This window comes from Globicephala melas, chromosome 11 (assembly GCF_963455315.2).
Source record: "Globicephala melas chromosome 11, mGloMel1.2, whole genome shotgun sequence".
NCBI lineage: Eukaryota > Metazoa > Chordata > Mammalia > Artiodactyla > Delphinidae > Globicephala > Globicephala melas.
This window is the reverse complement of record NC_083324.2, coordinates 39,623,825-39,642,979: the sequence shown is the minus strand read 5'-3', so window position 1 is coordinate 39,642,979 and position 19,155 is coordinate 39,623,825. Positions and strand designations below refer to the sequence as shown.

The following is a 19,155-nucleotide window of genomic DNA, read 5'->3' as shown; positions in this document are numbered from 1 at the left end:
CGTGCCAGGTCCAGTTCAATTGAAGGACAGTAAAATTGAAGAAAGTAGAGACAGTAACCACCATGTTGAACTTTAAAAGGAGAATGATTTTCCCTGTTGTCACGAATGGCAAAGATATTTTGTAGTACACTGAGCTAGAAAGGATCTTTGACTTCCTTGAATGCTGTGCAGAGTGTCCAACATGGACAGAGGCACCTGCTGGTGAAGTCCTGGACTGTGCCTGTCATCCAACACCTCTTGCCGCTCAGTGGTCTCATGATGGGGAGAGAGGATGACACCTAAGAGTCAGTTGAGGGATCCTCAACTGTGTGAGGCTCAACTCAGCTGTGTGAGGCTACTCTGTGTACCTCAGTTTTCCCACCGGCTTAGTGGGATCAGAGCCACCCTGTCTCTGGCAGGGGGAGGCTCTGAGCAGACTGAGGAGCCACCTCCTTGTGTGCTGCTCAGATCTAGCCACTGGGAGTGGTCAAATGTGGTACTCATTTTTTTCTTCTAAAACTTTAGAACTTGCAATAGTAAGATTACTGGATTTTTTTTTCCTCTCTTGCATTTATCTTCAGGAACCTCGTTGCTTATAGGAAGGCCATGTCAGAAAAACAGTAGCTAAGTCACTCAAACCACAGTGCTAACTATGGTTGTGACTTGACAAATTGCCCAAGATCCTTATCAAACAACACTATAGTTTTATTTTTTAATTTTAAACTGCTTCATTTTTCACAGGGATGTGCAGTTCTGGATGAACGTGTAGATTTGGGACATTTTACGGGACAGAATGATGGTTTTCTAAGGCATGTAGGAGGCTGTATTGTGTAAATGTCTTTCTTGAATCATCTGACACATTCTCCTCAGCTTAGTACAGAAGCCAGGGTTGTTGTTGGGGTCCATTTAGAGTGTTTCCCCAGATGGTGATTATTTCAACAGAGCTGACATCATCATCACTTTGAGGGCCTTTTTTTTTTTCCCAATACCGAGGACAAGGCCACCCTTGGCTAAATCCCTCCAACTAACCACACTGTAACCCTCTGAGGAGCCCAAGAAGGAGTGGGTCAAATTATAAGCTTCCATATATCTTGTAGACAGGTATGCCTTATCAGTATCTCCCTCTCTTTCTCACTGATGTGGGGGGTGTCAAGGAGGAAGCTTAGGGCTACTGCTAAGACCCTCCTTTAGTGATGCCTTCCGCAGGGATCAGAAACATGTTCTTTTTATTTCCTCTCATTGAAGAGATGGCAGGGAAAGCTTAAGCTTCCACCCAAGATGGTTTCGTGTGTGTGTGTGGTGGTGGTGTTTTTTTTTTTTTCTTTTTTATTTGAGTATAGTTGGTTTACAATGTTGTGTTAGTTTCAGGCACCCAAGATGTTAAAGCCTTGCCTTTTAAAATTCCATGGTAATTTGTTTTTTTTTAATAAATTTTTAAATTTTTTTTGGCTGTGTTGGGTCTTTGTTGCTGTCTGCAGGCTTTCTCTAGTTGCGGCGAGTGGGGGCTGCTCTTCAGCGAGCAGGGGCTACTCTTCATAGTGGTGCACGGGCTTCTCATTGCAGTGGCTTTTCTTGCTGCAGAGCACAGGCTCTAGGCATGTGGGCTTCAGTAGTTGTGGCACACAGGGTCAGTAGTTGTGGCTCGCGGGCTTTAGAGCACAGGCTCAGTAGTTGTGGCGCACAGGCTTAGTTGCTCCATGTCATGTGGGATCTTCCCGGACCAGAACTTGAACCCGTGTCCCTTGCATTGGCAGGTGGATTCTTAACCACTGCGCCACCAAGGTAATTTGTTTTTAAGGGGAGTAAGGCAAGCTGTATTTTAGAAATGCTGTTGTAGTGGTCTTTAATACCTTCTACTCTTTACTAGTGCTCTTGTATATAAAGTAAGGAAAAACGTTGAGATTTTAAAAATTCATTTTTCTTAAATCACATTTATATTTCTGTGTATAAAATTTTCATAAACTTTTTCTTGGGGGGGGTAACTGGAGCCATGTAACAAGTATGGGAAAAAAAACTATGCCTTGTCGGAACAGTTTTGCTGGTTTTTAGGGTGGAAAGATGATGGGTACTTAGAATTTACCTTATTATATTTAATTAAGATCAGTATTTCTTTAAAAACATAAGTAAACAGGGAAGGGGTGTAGACCGTAGAGGTTAACTCAGGCGTTATGGTGAGAGGTGAGAGGAGCTGAGGTCCTGGATGGGATAAGGAGGGGCTGAGACTTCTGGTTCAGGTGAGAAGGCACAAGTGGCCACAGCTGAGACTCAGAAGGGTTCTCAGGAATAATCCTGATAGGCCTGGGTTCTCAAGGCTGCTGTTTCTTCCCCCAGTTCTGTCTTTTAAGGACTCTGCCAGACTTGGTAAAGAGGAGAAGCCTAGATATCTGGTGAGTTGGGGCCACCTTTCTCTTCTCTGAAATGCTAGCTTATTTCTCAGAGATTCAGCGCATCTCTCTTTCTTGGGGAGGGAGGCAGAGATGAACACTGAGGTGGCCATCAACATTCATCAGATCAGCATTCACGCCTGTGTTTGCCGTTGTGCTAGGCACTTTAAAATGATTTCTGCATTTAGTTTTTTTTTAACTTTTTGAGCTTATAGAAAAACATAACTAAGTTTAATATGAAGAATTTAGGGCATTCTAAAACATAAGGGTAACTTTTAATAAAAACGTGGGGTTATTAAAGTCCTAAAATGCACTATTAAAGTTCCCTTCATCAGAGTTCACACAAATAATTATATTACCTTAATAGTATCTCATAGTCTGGTCTTATACACTGGACTTCTTTTTAACTATTACTGAAATTTTCAAGCATATCTAAAAGTAGAAGAAAAGAGTTAATGAACCCTTATGTATCCATCAACTTACTTCAGTAACTATCAACTCATGGCCAGTTTTATTTTTATTTTTTTATTTTTTTGTGGTACGCGGGCCTCCCACCGCTGCGGCCTCTCCCGTTGCGGAGCACAGGCTCCGGACGCGCAGGCTCAGCGGCCATGGCTCACGGGCCTAGCCGCTCCGCGGCATGTGGGATCCTCCCAGACCGGGGCACGAACCCGCGTCCCCTGCATGGGCAGGCAGACCCTCAACCACTGTGCCACCAGGGAAGCCCTCATGGCCAGTTTTGTTTCATCTCCAACCTTACTGGATTATTTTAAAGCAAATTTAAGACATGGTACTGTTTCATCCATAATTTCAGTCCTGTGTTTATCCTTAAAACAACTTTATGAGGTAAAGAGTGTCCCCCTTTGGGAGACGTCTGGTTCAGAGGGATTTCGTGATTTTCTTATAATCACACATGAACACCTAAATTGAACTCAGATTGCTCTGACTCTCAAAGCCATGAGTTTTCTGTGAGGCCTTCTTGACTTTTTTTCGTCCTAGAAAACTATTCAATGATAAAAAGAACATGGAGAATTCACCTTCTTGTTCTGATGCTTCATCCCACCCTTGCTCCCCTGATCCTGTCTTCTTTTCTACACCAAAAGTATAATTTACTAATTCTTGGGTACAGGACTGTGTAAAATGCTGTGAACTAGCCAAACAGAATGTAAGTACACTGTCCTTATTCTCAAAGAGCCAGTAGTCTTTGGGAAATAATGCATAGAAATAGGAAATAATGACACCTGGTAATTATGATGAAGACAGTTAAAACAAAATAGTTCAGGGAAAGACATGACTAAGTGTTAGCCCGTAGCTGTTAAAACAATGCACAGCCACAAAGAATGGTCTTAGGTTTTGGATTGACAATCAAATTAATGGTACACAATGCATTTTAACTCTGCATTAAGTCTAGGTAGCTTCGTGAAAGGATACAGGACAGAAAACATAGCAGCTACATCACTGGTATTTTCCTCAGGGAATTTTGCATTAGCGATGGTCAGTTTCCACGCCCTAGGACCACAGATACCAACCTTGATTGTCAGAGATGAGAGTGACTTGGGAGCAAATCACTTTCTAACAAGGAAGTAACTGCCTTATTTCTGCTGCCTCCCCAACACTTTATTGAGATTGCTTTGTATAATCTAGGTCCTTTGCATTTTCATTTAAATATTAGAATCAGCTTATCAGTTTCTACAGTGAGATTATTATTATTATTATTTATTTATTTATTTTTTGAGGTACGCGGGCCTCTCACTGTTGTGGCCTCTCCTGCTGCCGAGCACAGGCTCTGGACGCGCAGGCTCAGCGGCCATGGCTCACGGGCCCAGCCGCTTCGCGGCATGTGGGATCCTCTCAGACCCGGGGCACGAACCGGCGTCCCCTGCATTGGCAGGCAGATTCCCAACCACTGCGCCACCGGGGAAGCCCCCAATGAGATTATTTTTTAATGTAAATTTATTTATTTATTTTTGGCTGCGTTGGGTCTTGGTTGCTGCGCGCGGGCTTTCTCTAGTTGCGACGAGTAGGGGCTACTCTTTGTTGCGGTGTGCAGGCTTCTCATTGCGTTGTCTTCCCTTGTTGCGGAGCACGGGCTCTAGGCACGCGGGCTTCAGTAGTTGTGGCACGTGGGCTCAGTAGTTGTGGCTCGCAGGCTCTAGAGCACAGGCTCAGTAGTTGTGGTGCAAAGGCTTAGTTGCTCCGCGGCATGTGGGATCTTCCCAGACCAGGGCTCGAACCCATGTGCCCTGCATTGGCCGGCGGATTCTTAACCACTGTGCCACCAGGGAAACCCTACAATGAGATTTTGATTAGAATGGCTTTGAATTTTTACATCAGTATGGGGGAGAACTAACATCTTAACATTATTGAGTGTTCTGGTCCATCAACACAGTATATCTTCACTTATACAGATCTTTATCTTAGGAATCTTACAGTTTTTGATGTACATGTCCGGCACATATTTTGTTAAATTTATCTCTCAGTATTTCATTTTTGTTTTGATGTTAGTGTATTGGAATGACACTATTTTTTAAGGTTTTTAAAATAAAAATTTAATTTAAAAATAGTTTCAGATTTACAGAAAAATTGCAAGGGTAGTATATAAAAAGAATTCCCATATATCCCACATCTAGTTTTCTCTGTTATTAACATCTTACATTAGTATGGTATTCTTGTCACAATTAATAAACCAATTTTTATGTTATTATTAACTAAGTCCATACTTTATTCAGATTTCCTTAGTTTTTACCTAATGTCCTCTTTCTGTTCCAATATCCCATTCAGGCTATCGTACTACATTGGTTGTCATGTCTCCAAGGAGGTGTTTAGGTCAGATATTTTATAGATTGTCCTTTAATTGGGATTTGTCCAATTTTTTTTTTTTTTTTTACATTTGGGACATTTATTATTACAAAAATAAACATCCAGCGTTCCTGTAACCAGAGAAAGTAGGTACAAATCCTCATTATTTTAGGCGTCACTTTGAGTAAGAGATACTGTTTTAGTATTCTTCAGCTGTCATACCTGAATATCACAGATTGGGTGACTTAAACAACAGACATTTATTTTCTCATAGTTTTGGAGGCTGGAAGTCCAAGATTAAGGTGCCAGCAGGGTTGGTTTCTAGTGAGAACTTTCTTCCTGGCTTGCAGATGGCTGCCTTCTCACTGTGTGTCCTCACATGGCCTTTCCTCTGTTCACATGCACATTCCTGGCATCTCTTCCTCTGTTTATAAGGACACCATAACTTTATGACCTAATTTAACTTTAACTATCTCCCGAAAGGCCGTGTCTTCAAATGGAGTCACATTGAGGGTTAGACTTCAACCTATGAATTTTGGGGGGATGCAGTTCAGTCCATAACATTCCATCCTCGTCCCCCGCATTCACATCCTTCTAGCATGCAAAATACATTTACCCCAATCCAACAGCCCCAAAAGTTTTAACCCATTCCAGCATACTCCAAGTCCAAATTCTCATCTATTTATCATTGAAATCAGGTATGGGTGAGACTTGATGTTTTTTCTGATTAGACTGAGATACAGTTTTCTGGGAGGAACACCACAGAGGTGAAATACTCTTCTTATCACATCATGCCAATGGTAGATAGTATCAGCATTACTTACCACTGTTAATGTTAACCTTGATCATTTGGCAGAAGGAGGGTTGTCAGGTTTCTACACTGTAAAGTTACTACCCTGCCTTCCCCATAACTTATACTCTGGAAGGAAGTCACTATGCAGAGCCCACTTGAAGCGTGGGTACAGTCTACCTCTTGGAGGGTCGAGTAACTACATAAATTGTTTGGAATTGTTCTGCATGGGAAATTTGTCTATTCTCCTCCATTTATTTATTTATTTGATTTATTCATTTATTTATATCAGTATGAGTCATGGTTATGTATTTTATACTTTGGGTTATAACCCAGTATCACTTTATTTTGTTGCTCATATTGTTTCAGGAGCTCTTTAGTTGGTTCTTGTGTCCCTTTGACGTACTCCCATTATTGTGGTTTTTTGCCTTTTTTAAGTACTTCCTTACTTTCTGGCTCTACAGTATGCTCCAGGCTCATTTTGTTTATGTCCTGCTCCAGTCCTCAGATCAGCCGTTGCTCCTTTCATTGGAGAATGATATTAGAAACCAAGATCTGTATGCTAGGTGTGCCCTTTGCTACTGGAGTGTCATTGATTCCAGGCCCTCTCGGCTGACAGAGAAAAGAAATGTGATTGTGTATACTAATCTCTGTATATACTCGTTTATAAATATTTCTTTATGTAATTATATTAAGCTAAAGATGAGTTTGTTCTGATGCCTCCAGCTCAAATCCATTACCACATGGATCATTCTAGCCTCCTCACCTTGCTTATTTATAACCTCCCACCAACAGTGAGAAACCTGACTTCCACTATTCACCATCCATTCACTTAATTTTTCAATTCCAGTTTATAAGTATAGTGACTTCAGAATTGTTTACCTGTGCCCCTGTGGAAAACAACTTTATCAATTAGCATATAGTACTTATTTATATATAGTTCCTTTTGTCTACAGACGCCACTCATTTCCAAAGTAAGCTACTTAGATTAGCTCCTTTTTTCTCCACCACCTTTAGGGAGGTTATTTCACATATTTGTAATACATTTTTTTCACATTCTTCATTCCATCCTGGGATCCCCTGACCTCCTAAATGAATTTTTAAAATTTACACACATTAAGGTTTATACTTTGTGCTGTAAGGTTCTGGGGTTTTGATAAGTGCATAGTGCCATGTATCCACCATTACAGTATTATGCAGAATAGTTTCACCCCTCTAAAAAAAATCCTTGCTTCACCAGCCAAACCCTCCTGTTTTTTTTTTCCCTTTGGCTGCACCACACAGCACGTGGGATCTTAGTTCCTTGACCAGGGATCGAACCCGTGCCTCCTGCAGTGGAAGCGCAGAGTCTTAACCGCTGGACCGCCAGGTAAGTCCCTGATTTTGTTTCTTTAGCCTGTTTTTAAGGTGAGTTACATTGATTGCTTTTCAAGTGTTGAACCAGCTTTGCAAACCTATAATAAGTCCCCCCTGGTTGTGGTGTATAGTTCTTCTTATACATTTTTGGGTTTGATTCACTTGTATTTTGTTGGGGGTTTTTGTGTCTGTATTCACGAGATATACTGATCTGTGGTTTTCCTTTCTAATGTCTTTGTCTGATTTGGGGTATTCTAATGTCTTTTCTGGTATTAGGATAATGCTGACCTCATAGATGAGTTAGGAAGGGCTCCCCCTGCTTCTGTTTTCTGGAAGAGGTGTGGAAGTCTTTTGTGGTACAAAAGTTTTAATTTTGATGAAATCCAGTTTATGTATTTTTTCTTTATGGATCATGGTTTTGGTGTCATGACTAAGAACTCTGCCTAGCCCTAGGTCTTGAAGGTGTTCTTTTATATTTTCTTCTAAAAGTTTTATAGTTTTACATTTAAATCTAATATCCATTTTGAATAATTTTTTGTATAAAGTATGAGGTTTTAGGTTGATGTTAATTTTTTTACCCATGGATGTCCAGTTGTTCCAGCACAATTTGTTGAAAAGACTCTTCTTCCTCTATTGAATTGCTTTTGCACCTTCATCAAAAATCAATTTGATGTACTTATGTTGGCTTCTTTCTGGGTTCTCAGTACTCTTTCATTGATTTGTGTCTATTCTTCCACCAATATTATGCTGTTTTGGTTATTGTAGTGACCAAATAGTAAGTAATAATTTTAATATCAGGTATAGTGACTCTCTCACTTTGTTCTTCTGCTTCCTTTGCCTTATCATATAAACTGTAGAATAAGCTTGTCTGTATCTACAAAAAATCTTGAGATTTTGATAGGAATTGTTTTAAATCTATAGGTGATTTTGGGGAGAATTGACATCTTCACTGTGTCAAGTCTTGCAAACCGTGAACATGGTGTGTCTCTCCATTTAGTTAGATCTTTGCTTTCTTTCATCACCATAAAGACTCTGTACAAATTTTGTTAGATTTATGTTTTAGCTATCTCATTTTTTTGAAGTGATTGCAAATGGCATTATGTTTTTAATTTGTTTCCATGTGGTCATTGCTAGTATATAGGAATGTGATTGACTTTCGTGTGGTCATCTTGTATCTTGTGGCCCTCATGGACTCATTTATTAATTCTGTGATCTATTTTGTAGATTATTTTGGATTTTCTACATAGACAACCATGTTATCTGCAAATAGGGACAGTTCTGTTTCTTCCTTACCAAATGTCTATGCTCTTATTTCCTTTTCTTGCCTTATTGCCCTGGCTGGAGTGTTTGATTACTTTTTGAGAACCAAAAATTATTTATCTTTAAAGTCAGTTCTCACTTAAATATAAAACATTATACTGCTTAATTATAATAAATAGTAATAACAAATATTTACTTCATGTCAGGCATTGATCTAAGCACTTATTAATTCCTTTAATCCAACAACCCTGAAAGTAGATGTCATTATCAAACCCATTTTATACATGTAGAAACTAAGACAGAGAGGTTATGTAAGTTACCCAAGGTTACATATTTTATAAAGTAATGGAGCTGGGATTTGGATTTGTGGCTTTTGGTTCTGCAGGTTGGGTTCTTAACACATCCATTGTGCAAAAATCCTGGCTTTCCTTCTAGCTGAGCCAGTCTTATGCTTAAGTGAGGGAAGTAGAGGGGGAAGAGAAAGCAAGAAGGAAATGGAGAAGTTGCTGGAACATGAAAGACACAAGGTGTGAGCAAGAGAAAGTGTGAGACCTGATGTAAGAAGAATAGGGGAAAGATTATTAAGAATATGAGGACCAGAATATGCCAGAAGAAGCTGGTCATGGAAAGCTTGAGAGGCCCCCACGCCATTCCCCCCATAGGTCTTGACTGCCTAATTGTGGGTCCCAGCTTGTTGTCTAGACATATGTCTTCCCTCCTACACTATACAAAGCCTGACTGCCTGGGCTGTCAGGGTGTGTTTTTGACATCCCTCCCCAAACCCACACACCCAGTGATTTCTGTATTTATACCTAGTTTCCCACTCTCAATTCAGCATCATTATTATTCTTTACTCCTTTTGCCACTTCTGTGTATTGGATTTTAAATCTATTTTAGAATCTAGCTCTGAAGCAAGACTGCCTAGAAGCTCTGGCTGGGTAACCTTGTGGCTCAGTCCACCACCTCAGCCCCCCAGCTGTGGTCTTTGATGTGACAGAAGGTTAATTAGTTTAGTTGTAGAACCTGGAGTATACATCACCAACTCCTAGGGTGTGAAAAACCACTTAGAAGGTGGGCTAGATAGAAGACTGAAATAGACCTGAGAATAGGAGGAAGCAAGTCAGAAAATAGGCATTCAGGGTGATCAAAGATAGCTGAGAATGATGTACACATGTCCCTCAATTCCACAGACTGAAGGAGCTTGGTAGTTAAAAATCTAGGGCAAGGCAGTAGTGACACAGACAACCCAGAGGTTGCAGCAGATGGTAATGGATTAAATAATGCTTGAATTCAATAGAAGTAAGTAATTTGGTGACTACCATGAGACTTGAGGGCAACACCACCTTTTAGGCATAACTAAAGAGAGAAAATGTCTCTGAATATACCTATTCTAATAAGAAGAGACCTGATGAGAAAGCATGTGGTATGGTTCTAGTATGCAGAAAGTTGAAGCAAGGTTTCTGAGACTTGGAAGAAATAAAGAGGTGAGAGAAAACTGGTGCATGACGGAAGAAAAAGCAGCTTGCAGTGAAGAGAATAAGGGCTCTGGAACCGTGAAGGACTGTTTTCCAGTCCTGTTGTTTTCTTGTCATTTGGGGAAGTTCTCTGGGCCTCAGTGTTCTTTCTCTGAAATAAAGACTGTAATATCATTCTTACAGTGATGAACTTGCGATGTAGTTTCATAAAATGTAAATATGTTCCTTAAAAATTTTTCCATAGGTTAAGGTTAAACTTCGTTTAACTGGAAATACCATTCTCAGGAACCACTACTTGCCATCCTCCCTGCCAACCATTTTATGTATTCAAATATTGCCCTACACATTGAGCGAGAGGTTGGAGGGCTTTACAAAAGGCAATGTCAAAATATATACAGTGATAGGGATCTTATAAATCACTTTTCTCAAGCAGAGAGATCTGTGTGTGAGTGTGCGTGTGTGTGTGTGTGCGCGCGCGCACGCACACACCCAGTGACCTTTATTAAGCTGGCCAGATGTTCAGTACATAGTTAAGTCTTTTTTTAAAAAAAATACATTTATTTATTTATTTACTTTTGCCTGCGTTGTGTCTTCGTTGCTGCCCGTGGGCTTTCTCTAGCTGCAGTGAGTGGGGGCTACTCTTTGTTGCGGTGCGTGGGCTTCTCTTGTTGCGGAGCATGGGCTCTAGGCGCGAGGGCTTCAGTAGTTGCAGCATGCGGGCTCGGTAGTTGTGGCTCACCGGCTCTAGAGCACAGGCTCAGTCGTTGTGGTGCAAGGGCTTAGTTGCTCCACGGCATGTGAGATCTTTGCGGACCAGGGCTCAAACCCATATCCCCTGCATTGGCAGGTGGATTCTTAACCACTGCAGCACCAGGGAAGTCCCACAGTAGGTCTTGACCAGGCTGGTTCACTACAGTGCCCCACCTTGCCTCCTTGCCTGCGCTCCCCATCTCACCCAGACCCCACACATAGAGGCACCTCTCAGAACCCACACACATGACTGGTTCAGGCAGCAACTGTCTACTCCTGATGAATGCTCTTAGGCGTAAGCCTTCAGAGCGGCCGATAATTTGGCAATTAACCAGCAGGCTGAAGGAATACAGTTTGAATCCTTTGATAAAGCTTGGCGTGCCTCAGCACTATCTCCTTTTGTTCAGAGAAATATATTTTAATCAGTGTTAACAAATACTCATTCTAGACCTGGCATGAGGCACTCACATTTTTCTCTATAGTCCGAGCTGCCTCTTATTTTTTCTCTAATCTTCATCATTTCTTAATGCCCAGTATAAGCCCTGCCTCTGTGCTGCCTTTCCTTACTTCTATAGCTTGTCTTCTACCCTCCATTCGAATTTCATCCATTATAAGTTGTCACATTCATACTCCTGAACTCTGCTTTAATGTTTTCTCATTGATTCAAAAATAATTTTCCCAATTAAAATGTAAGTGTTTTAGGGCAAGGAGTGTGTCTTATAGATTAGTCCTGCTTTCTGCATGTTATAACACCAAACCAAGTGTGGAGTAATGCCCAACCCTGCAAACCCTCAGATCCATTACTTATGTAGTGAGATTCTTCAGGACAGCCAGTTCCATTCTCCATGTGAAAATTGTTGGTGACTTGATGAGTATGAATTTGTTGGTTGATTTAGGGACCAGTGAAATTCGAGGGTGTGGTTGTGATTTTCACTGAGGCAGAGTGGAAGAGACTGAGCCTTGAGCAGAGGAACCTATACAAAGAAGTGATGCTGGAGAATTTCAGGAATCTAGTCCTGTTGGGTGAGGGTATGTTCTCTTTCCTTAATTTTTCCATTCATATATTTATTGACCATATAGCCAGCCAATGTTCTAAGCTCTTAGAACACATCTCTGAATAAGACAATAAAGCATTTTTTTGGTCATTCTAGTATAGTGACATATACAATAAATAGCATATATAAGTAAATTATGTATGTTAGAGGATAATAAGCTCTACATAGTTTTAAAATATGTATAATATATACAAGTACAAGTAGAGCAGAATAAGGGGGATCCAGGGTGCCGGGGTGTAGAGGCAGGGGTGGGTGATCAGGGTAGGCCTCTGTGAGGAGATGGGTGTGAGTAAAGGCTTGAAGGAGGTAAGGAAGTTAGATATGTGGATGTAGTGGGAGACTCTTCTGTGCTGGGGAACAACCAGTGCTGAGACCCCGAGATAGGAAAGGAAGGAGGCCGGCGTGATCAGAGCACAGAGAGCAAGGAGGAGAGGAAGGTAATAAGAGAGGCCTCTCTGTGTCCTAGAAGTTAAAAAAGCTTATAGTGTAATTAAATCTGTCCGTTTTGTGTTTTATAGGTTATTTGATATTATAATCATATTTTTCTTCATTTATTTAAAACCTGAAACAGATTATTTGTCTAGGATGGTAAATACAAAATTATTCTGGATATTCCTGCATTCTTAAGAGTCCTGTTTTCAGACTTGCACATAAATTTCTGTCAGAAGCTTTTTCAAGAATTTTCTCTATTTGGCATAGCTATGAATTAATTAGTTCTGATTTATTTTTGTCTGCTTGGATCTGTTACGAACTGTTTTCCTCAGTTTGAAATGGCCCAATTTCACTCCATTTGGCTTCTGACCTAGTTTCTCCATCTGTCTCAGTGAAGAGTCACCCATTTAAATTTGCTTTCAGCTGGCCAAACTAATTTGGTCTTGTTTTTACCTTGTTTCGTCTGGTGGTCTTCTTCTCTGTCTCTGTGCTCATGCATTTCATTGATTCTGAGAACTATATTAAAATTATCTCAAAGTAAATTAATCTTTACATGGAAACTTTGGATCCTGTTGGGTCCATTTCATACTTCAAACTGTTTTGCTGCACTTGATTCATCCTTCCTTTTCTCTATATATTTTTCTTTTATTGATGAATTACTTAAAACAAATCCCAAATAATGTGACATACCACTCCTAAATATATCACAATGTAACTAATAAATAAGGACTTTTTTTTATATGTAACCACATTATCTGTAGGGCTTCAGTATCATCTGACACTTGGTCTATGTTCAAATTTACCTGATCATCTCAAAAAAGTCTTTTTGAGAATTTGAATCAGGATCCAGACAAGATCCACACATTCCATTTTTTAAAAATATTCCTTAAATCTGTATCAGTTCTTCCTCCCTCTTCTGGTTTTTCTCTCAAGGCCGTGGATCTGTTTGTAATTCTCTGAATCTAGAATATAAATCTATTTTAGATAATATTCTAAAGTAGTTTTTACATAGTAGATCGTAAATCAAGGGAGAATAGTTTTGAACTTTATCAAGAAGTGTTCACCAGGGACTTCCCTGGTGGCGCAGTGGTTAAGAATCCGCCTGCCAATGCAGGGGACACAGGTTCAATCCCTGGTCTGGGAAGATCCCACATGCTGCGGAGCAGCTAAGCCCGTGTGCCACAACTACTAAGCCTGCGCTCTAGAGCCTACAAGCCACAACTACTGAGCCTGCATGCCACAACTACTGGTGCCCACATGCCTAGAGCCCGCTCACCACAAGTAGAGAAAGCCCACGTGGAGCAGTGAAGACCCAATGCAGCCATAAATAGATAGATAGATAGATAGATAGATAGATAGATAGATAGATAGATAAAATGCCATTTGCAGAAAAAAAAAACAGACGTGTTCATCAGCATGAAGAACATGGGAATTTCCCTGGTGGTCCATTGGTTAGGACTCGGCGCTTTTACTGCCGTGGCCCGTGTTCAATCCCTGGTCAGGGAACTAAGAACCTGCAAGCCGCGCAGCACGACTGGAAAAGAAAAAAGAAAACATCACATGACCAATGGCATTGCTGGTTGTAGTGTTTGAGTTACCACCCATACAGCACACCTATGTCTGTCACCAATATAGTATACACATGTCATCAGTAAGGCACATCCATGTCTGTCTGCATTTGTAACTGTCATGTCCACAGTGATCTGCCTGTAGCTGTAAGCATCTCATTGCTTCATTATGTCTCCTAATGTAGTCCTGTGAAATTCATATTGAAATACATAATTTTTTATTGTAAATTACTTGCTTTTATTTCTCTTTTATATTTTGGTTAGGGCATTACATTCTTTTTTAAAAATTCTGTGTATGGGGACATTTTATTAAATATGAATCTCATTGCAAGACAGGAAATGAGATGTTACAAGACATAGACTATGAAAAGGAGCCTTTGATTCTGACAGTATTGAGAACGTGTCTGTCTTCTGCCTAACCTTTTAAGTTCTTTCTTAATTAACTCTGTTCCTATCACTTATTCATGCAAAAGTATTTATTAACTATTATGTGTTAGGTCCAGTTCTGGGTTCTTGGAATATACCAGTAGTATATCTGGGAGAAGGGTGTTCCAGACATCGGAACCAGCCAGTGCAAGGCATCAGGAGGGAGTTCAGTGTGACTCAGATTGGAGGGAATGAAGGATGGAGTATAGATGGAGTCAGAAAGCCGATAGGTTGTGAAAGAATGTGGAACCCAGTGGGCCACTCTCAGGGCTTGGTTTTTACTCTGAACATTACGGGGTTTCTTGGGTTTTTTAAAAATAAGGTAAAGAGTTCTATTTATTAGGAATGTAGAATAAAGAAGGAAGAGATTGGAATGGGCTTTAGTCACCTGCTCCCATCCCATTCTTCTATTCCTGATCCCAGGGCAGAACTCTCATGGCTCTAGGGAATACTTCCTTTGGATGGATGAGGGTCCTGGCAAGATTGGTCTCAGTAGATCCTCTGGAGCAGCATGGCTTAGCCACCCCTCATTCTGTCCTGAGAGTAGTCAGTGCAGTTGGACTGGGTGTCTGGAATCTCCTGATCAGGAGATCTGGATGGCTTTGTAGCCCTAGGCTGTGGTCAAAGCCCAGAATACCTCCTGTCCCCAGATTTAATCTATAGGCCAAATTTGGTTAGTTTTTCCCCAAACAGATTGTTCTATGTCAGGGGGTTTAATTCTCACTGGCTTCTTTTCTCCAGAGACCTAGTCAAAGCAGCAAGAGTCTCATTATTTGCTTCGAAGCTTTTTTTTTTTTTTCCCTTAAGGACAGGTTTAGTAGAAAATAATTCTTTGTATGCTGATTAGTTCAGAGTTATCTGTGGTTTGTATAGTATTTAAGAGCACATCCCAAACCCTGTTTTGTTTCTTCTTTCTTTGTGACTGTGAACAAGTTACTTAACCCTGCTAAACTATTCTCTGCTGCCTTCTGCATTGGAGACACCAGACTGAGTGACTCCTACATCAATCCACTCTTCCTTCTCGTAGGAAAAGTCACAAAGTACTTTCCCCTGTAGGTCATAGGATTGTTCTCTCTTGTTGGAAATAAACGGTTGTAGCTGTGTGTGTCAGTGTAACTGGTTATGGCTTAGGAGATAATTTTAGTGTAAGTGCAGATACAAAGTTGAAGATGCCTCTGATACTTACTTGGAAGATTATTTATTGGAATAATATATAGAATAATAGGTTCTGCTGTGGGTTTTTTGGGGGGTTTTTTTGATTCAAGTAAAAGATGTAAAATGTAAAAACTGACTACAGTACATAATCTGAATCTAATCATAGGAAAATGTCGGCAACATTGTATACATATTCTAGAACATGAGGAATGTTCCCTAAAAAAAGAACCCTATTCTTCAAAAATGCCAGTCTCATGAAAGAGACACTAAAGGAAACTAAAGAAACATGGAAACTAATTGTAATATCTGATAGTAGACTAAATCCTGTACTGTAGGGAAAATGCTATAAAGGACATTATTGGATCAATTGACAAAATTGGAATATATATGATAGTTAAAGTATTATGTAAATGTTAAATTTACCAGAGTTCAAGCGGAAGTTTTCGTGGGGCAACTGAGAAGGACACAGTTAAGATGGAGTTTCCAGCCCAGTGAGTCTGAGGGCCAGACCCTGACCCCATAAAGCATGATCTCCTGTCCAGACTGTGGCAGGTGTTGAAGCAACTTTCAAATTCTGCCCCTACTGTGGAAAACCTTTACCTACAGAGGAGCACGAGGGGTCCCAGACCTTTGTCAAGCCGTCTATGTCATCCTCCCAAGCTTGGACTCCTCCCCTGAAATCTACATTCATATATATCAGACTGCCTGCTTGACATGTATTGGATGTCCCATAAGTGTCTCCACATGCCCAGAACTAAGCTCCTAATATGACTGCCGCCCCCGCACCTGCCCCTTCCATAGACTATCCCATCGAGGTAACAGCAGTTCAGCTTATTCAGTTTCTCAGACCATGAAGTCATCCTCAAGTCCTCTTTCTCTCCCACCCCATGACTGCAGCGCTCCAGCAGATCTCATCATCTCTCCCTTTAAAAGTCAATGCCGAGGGCTTCCCTGGTGGCGCAGTGGTTGGGAGTCTGCCTGCAGATGCAGGGGACACGGGTTCGTGCCCCGGTCTGGGAAGGTCCCACATGCCGTGGAGCGGCTGGGCCCGTGAGCCATGGCCGCTGAGCCTGCGCGTCCGGACCCTGTGCTCCGCAGCGGGAGAGGCCACAGCAGTGAGGGGCTCGCGTACTGCACAAAAAAAAAAAAAAAAAAGTCAATGCCGAGGGCTTCCCTGGTGGCGCAGTGGTTGAGAGTCCGCCTGCCGATGCAGGGAACACGGGTTCGTGCCCCGGTCCGGGAAGATCCCACATGCCGCGGAGCAGCTGGGCCCGTGAGCCATGGCCACTGAGCCTGCGCGTCCGCAACGGGAGAGGCCACAACAGTGAGAGGCCCGCGTAACGAAAAAAAAAAAAAAAAAGTCAATGCCGAGGACTTCCCTGATGGCACAGTGGTTAAGAATCCACCTGCCAATGGAGGGGACACAGGTTCGATCCTTGGTCTGGGAAGATCCCACATGCCGCGGAACAACTAAGCCCATGCACCACAACTACTGAGCCTGTGCTCTAGAGCCCACAAGCCACAATTACTGAGCCCATGTGCCACAACTACTGAAGTCTGTGCGCCTAGAGCCCGTGCTCCACAACAAGAGAAGCCACTGCAATGAAAAGCCCGTGCACCACAATGAAGAGTAGCCCCCACGTGCCTCAACTAGAGAAAGCCCGCATGCAGCAACAAAGACCCAAGGCAGCCAAAAATAAATAAATAAATTTATTTTAAAAAAAAATTTACCAGAGTTGATAACTGTATTGTGGTTATGAAAGTGAATATCCCGGGCTTCCCTGGTGGCGCAGTGGTTGAGAGTCCGCCTGCCAAAGCAGGGGACACGGGTTCCAACCCCGGTCCGGGAAGATCCCACATGCCACGGAGCATCTGGGCCCGTGAGCCATGGCCATTGAGCCTGCGCGTCCAGAGCCTGTGCTCCGCAACGGGAGAGGCCACAACAGTGAGAGGCCCGCGTACCGCAAAAAAAAAAAAAAAAAAAAAAAAGTGAATATCCCTACTTTTATGAGACACACACTGAAGTATTTAGGGGTAAAGGGCATTGATGTATGCAGTTTACTCTCAAATGATTCAAAGAAAAAAATATATATACATATATGTATACACACATATACATACATAACATACAAATGTTAGCAGTAGGTAATTAGGGTAAAGGGTATACAGCTGTTCTTTGTATTGTCCTTATTCTTGCACCTTTTCTGTACATTTGAAATTATTTCCAAATAAAAAGTCCAAAGAAGTTGAATGGAAATATAGGTCTGGTGAAGCATGTCTTGGAGAGACAGACATTAACGGCTGTGAATGATTAATGGGCCAGATCTTACTATAAGACAAGGAAGAAAAGCCCAGCAAGCCCTTCCTCTGACTACTTTGACTGAAAACTTTCTTTCTTCAGCAGATTCAAAGCCAGGAGTCCATCCCTGGCCCCTTTGCCCTCTGCCCTCTGGCCTTTGACGGTCAGCAATTTCTCAGCCACCATGAGCTCTGCAGTCATCTTATTCCATATTCATGTGCAGGAAATCAACTCCAACCAGGGGATCCTTGCCCAAATGACCACCAGCAGCGGCAGCAACAACATTCTGATAAAAACCACTGGGGTGCCAAAGCAGAAGATCAAGGAATGGGATCTACGCCTTTGTTTTGGAGCACAAATGAGAAGGGGACTTAAGTGGTTTTCTCTAGCCCACCCCAGGGACCACCAGTAAGCTCTCAGGGAGGCAACAAAGTGTTGAAGGTACAGCTCAGTCCAGCCCAGAGGGTAAGCTCTGGGGAAGCAGACAACATTCCTGAGAGGGTAGAACTCTCAGGATTTGGAGCAGTCAGGTTTAGAGGTGTGGACTAGGTTTTAGCCAGAAGTCAAACCTCTTCAGACACAGGCTGTCACGAGCGGAGATATCTCCTGTGCAGAAAGTGTGGGTGAAGCTTTAGCAGGAAGTCACATCTCAACAGACATCAGAGGACACACAGGGGAAAAGCCTTATATATGTGGGGAGTTGTGGTCAAGGCTTTATAGATAAGTCACCCCTCTACAACCACCAGAGTACACACTCAGGTGAGAAGCTTTATGTATGCAGGGAAGTGTGGGCAAGCTTTTAGCCACAAGTCACACACACACAAGGGAGAAGCCCTTTGCATGATGTGTGGGCGAGGCATTAGTGAAAAGTCAGACCTCATTAAGCACCAGAGGATTCACACAGGGGATAAGCCTTATGTGTGCAGGAACTGTAGCCAAGGCTTTAGGGTGAAATCACACCTCATCACACACCACAGGACATGTTCAGATGAGAAGCCTTTTGTTTGCAGGGAGTGTGGGTGGGGTTTTAGCCACAAGATAATCCTAAACGCACACCAGAGGACACCCATAGGAGAGAAGCCTTACAAGTTGCAGGGTATGTGGGCGAGACTTCAGCCACAAGTCAGCTCTCAGCACGCATCAGAGGGTGCACTCAGGGGAAAAGTCTTATGTGTGCAGGGAATGTGGGCAAGGCTTTAGCCATAAGTCAGCCCTCATCAGACACCAGAGAACACACTCAGGGAAAAGCCTTAGGTGTGCGAGGAGTGAGAGTATGACTTTAGCAACAAGGCAGTTGGCAGCCACATCAAAAGGCACACTCAAGGGAGAAGGCTTGATTGTGAGGTAGTGTGGGTGAGGCTTTAGCTGGACATCACTCCTTATCACAGAGCAGAGGACATGCTCAGAGAGAAGCCTGACAGGGAGTG

General features: G+C 42.0%; 1 protein-coding gene across 1 annotated transcript; it reads left to right on the top strand.

The window, feature by feature from the left end:
• Positions 1-2,147: 2,147 nt before the first annotated feature.
• On the top strand, positions 2,148-18,948 carry ZNF589 (zinc finger protein 589). Its single transcript, XM_060308646.1, is given in 6 exon segments — positions 2,148-2,157; positions 2,311-2,366; positions 11,690-11,816; positions 17,834-17,870; positions 17,872-18,260; positions 18,263-18,948. Coding segments are annotated over 6 exon segments (720 nt in total). The 3' UTR covers positions 18,364-18,948.
• The last annotated feature ends 207 nt before the right edge of the window (positions 18,949-19,155 follow it).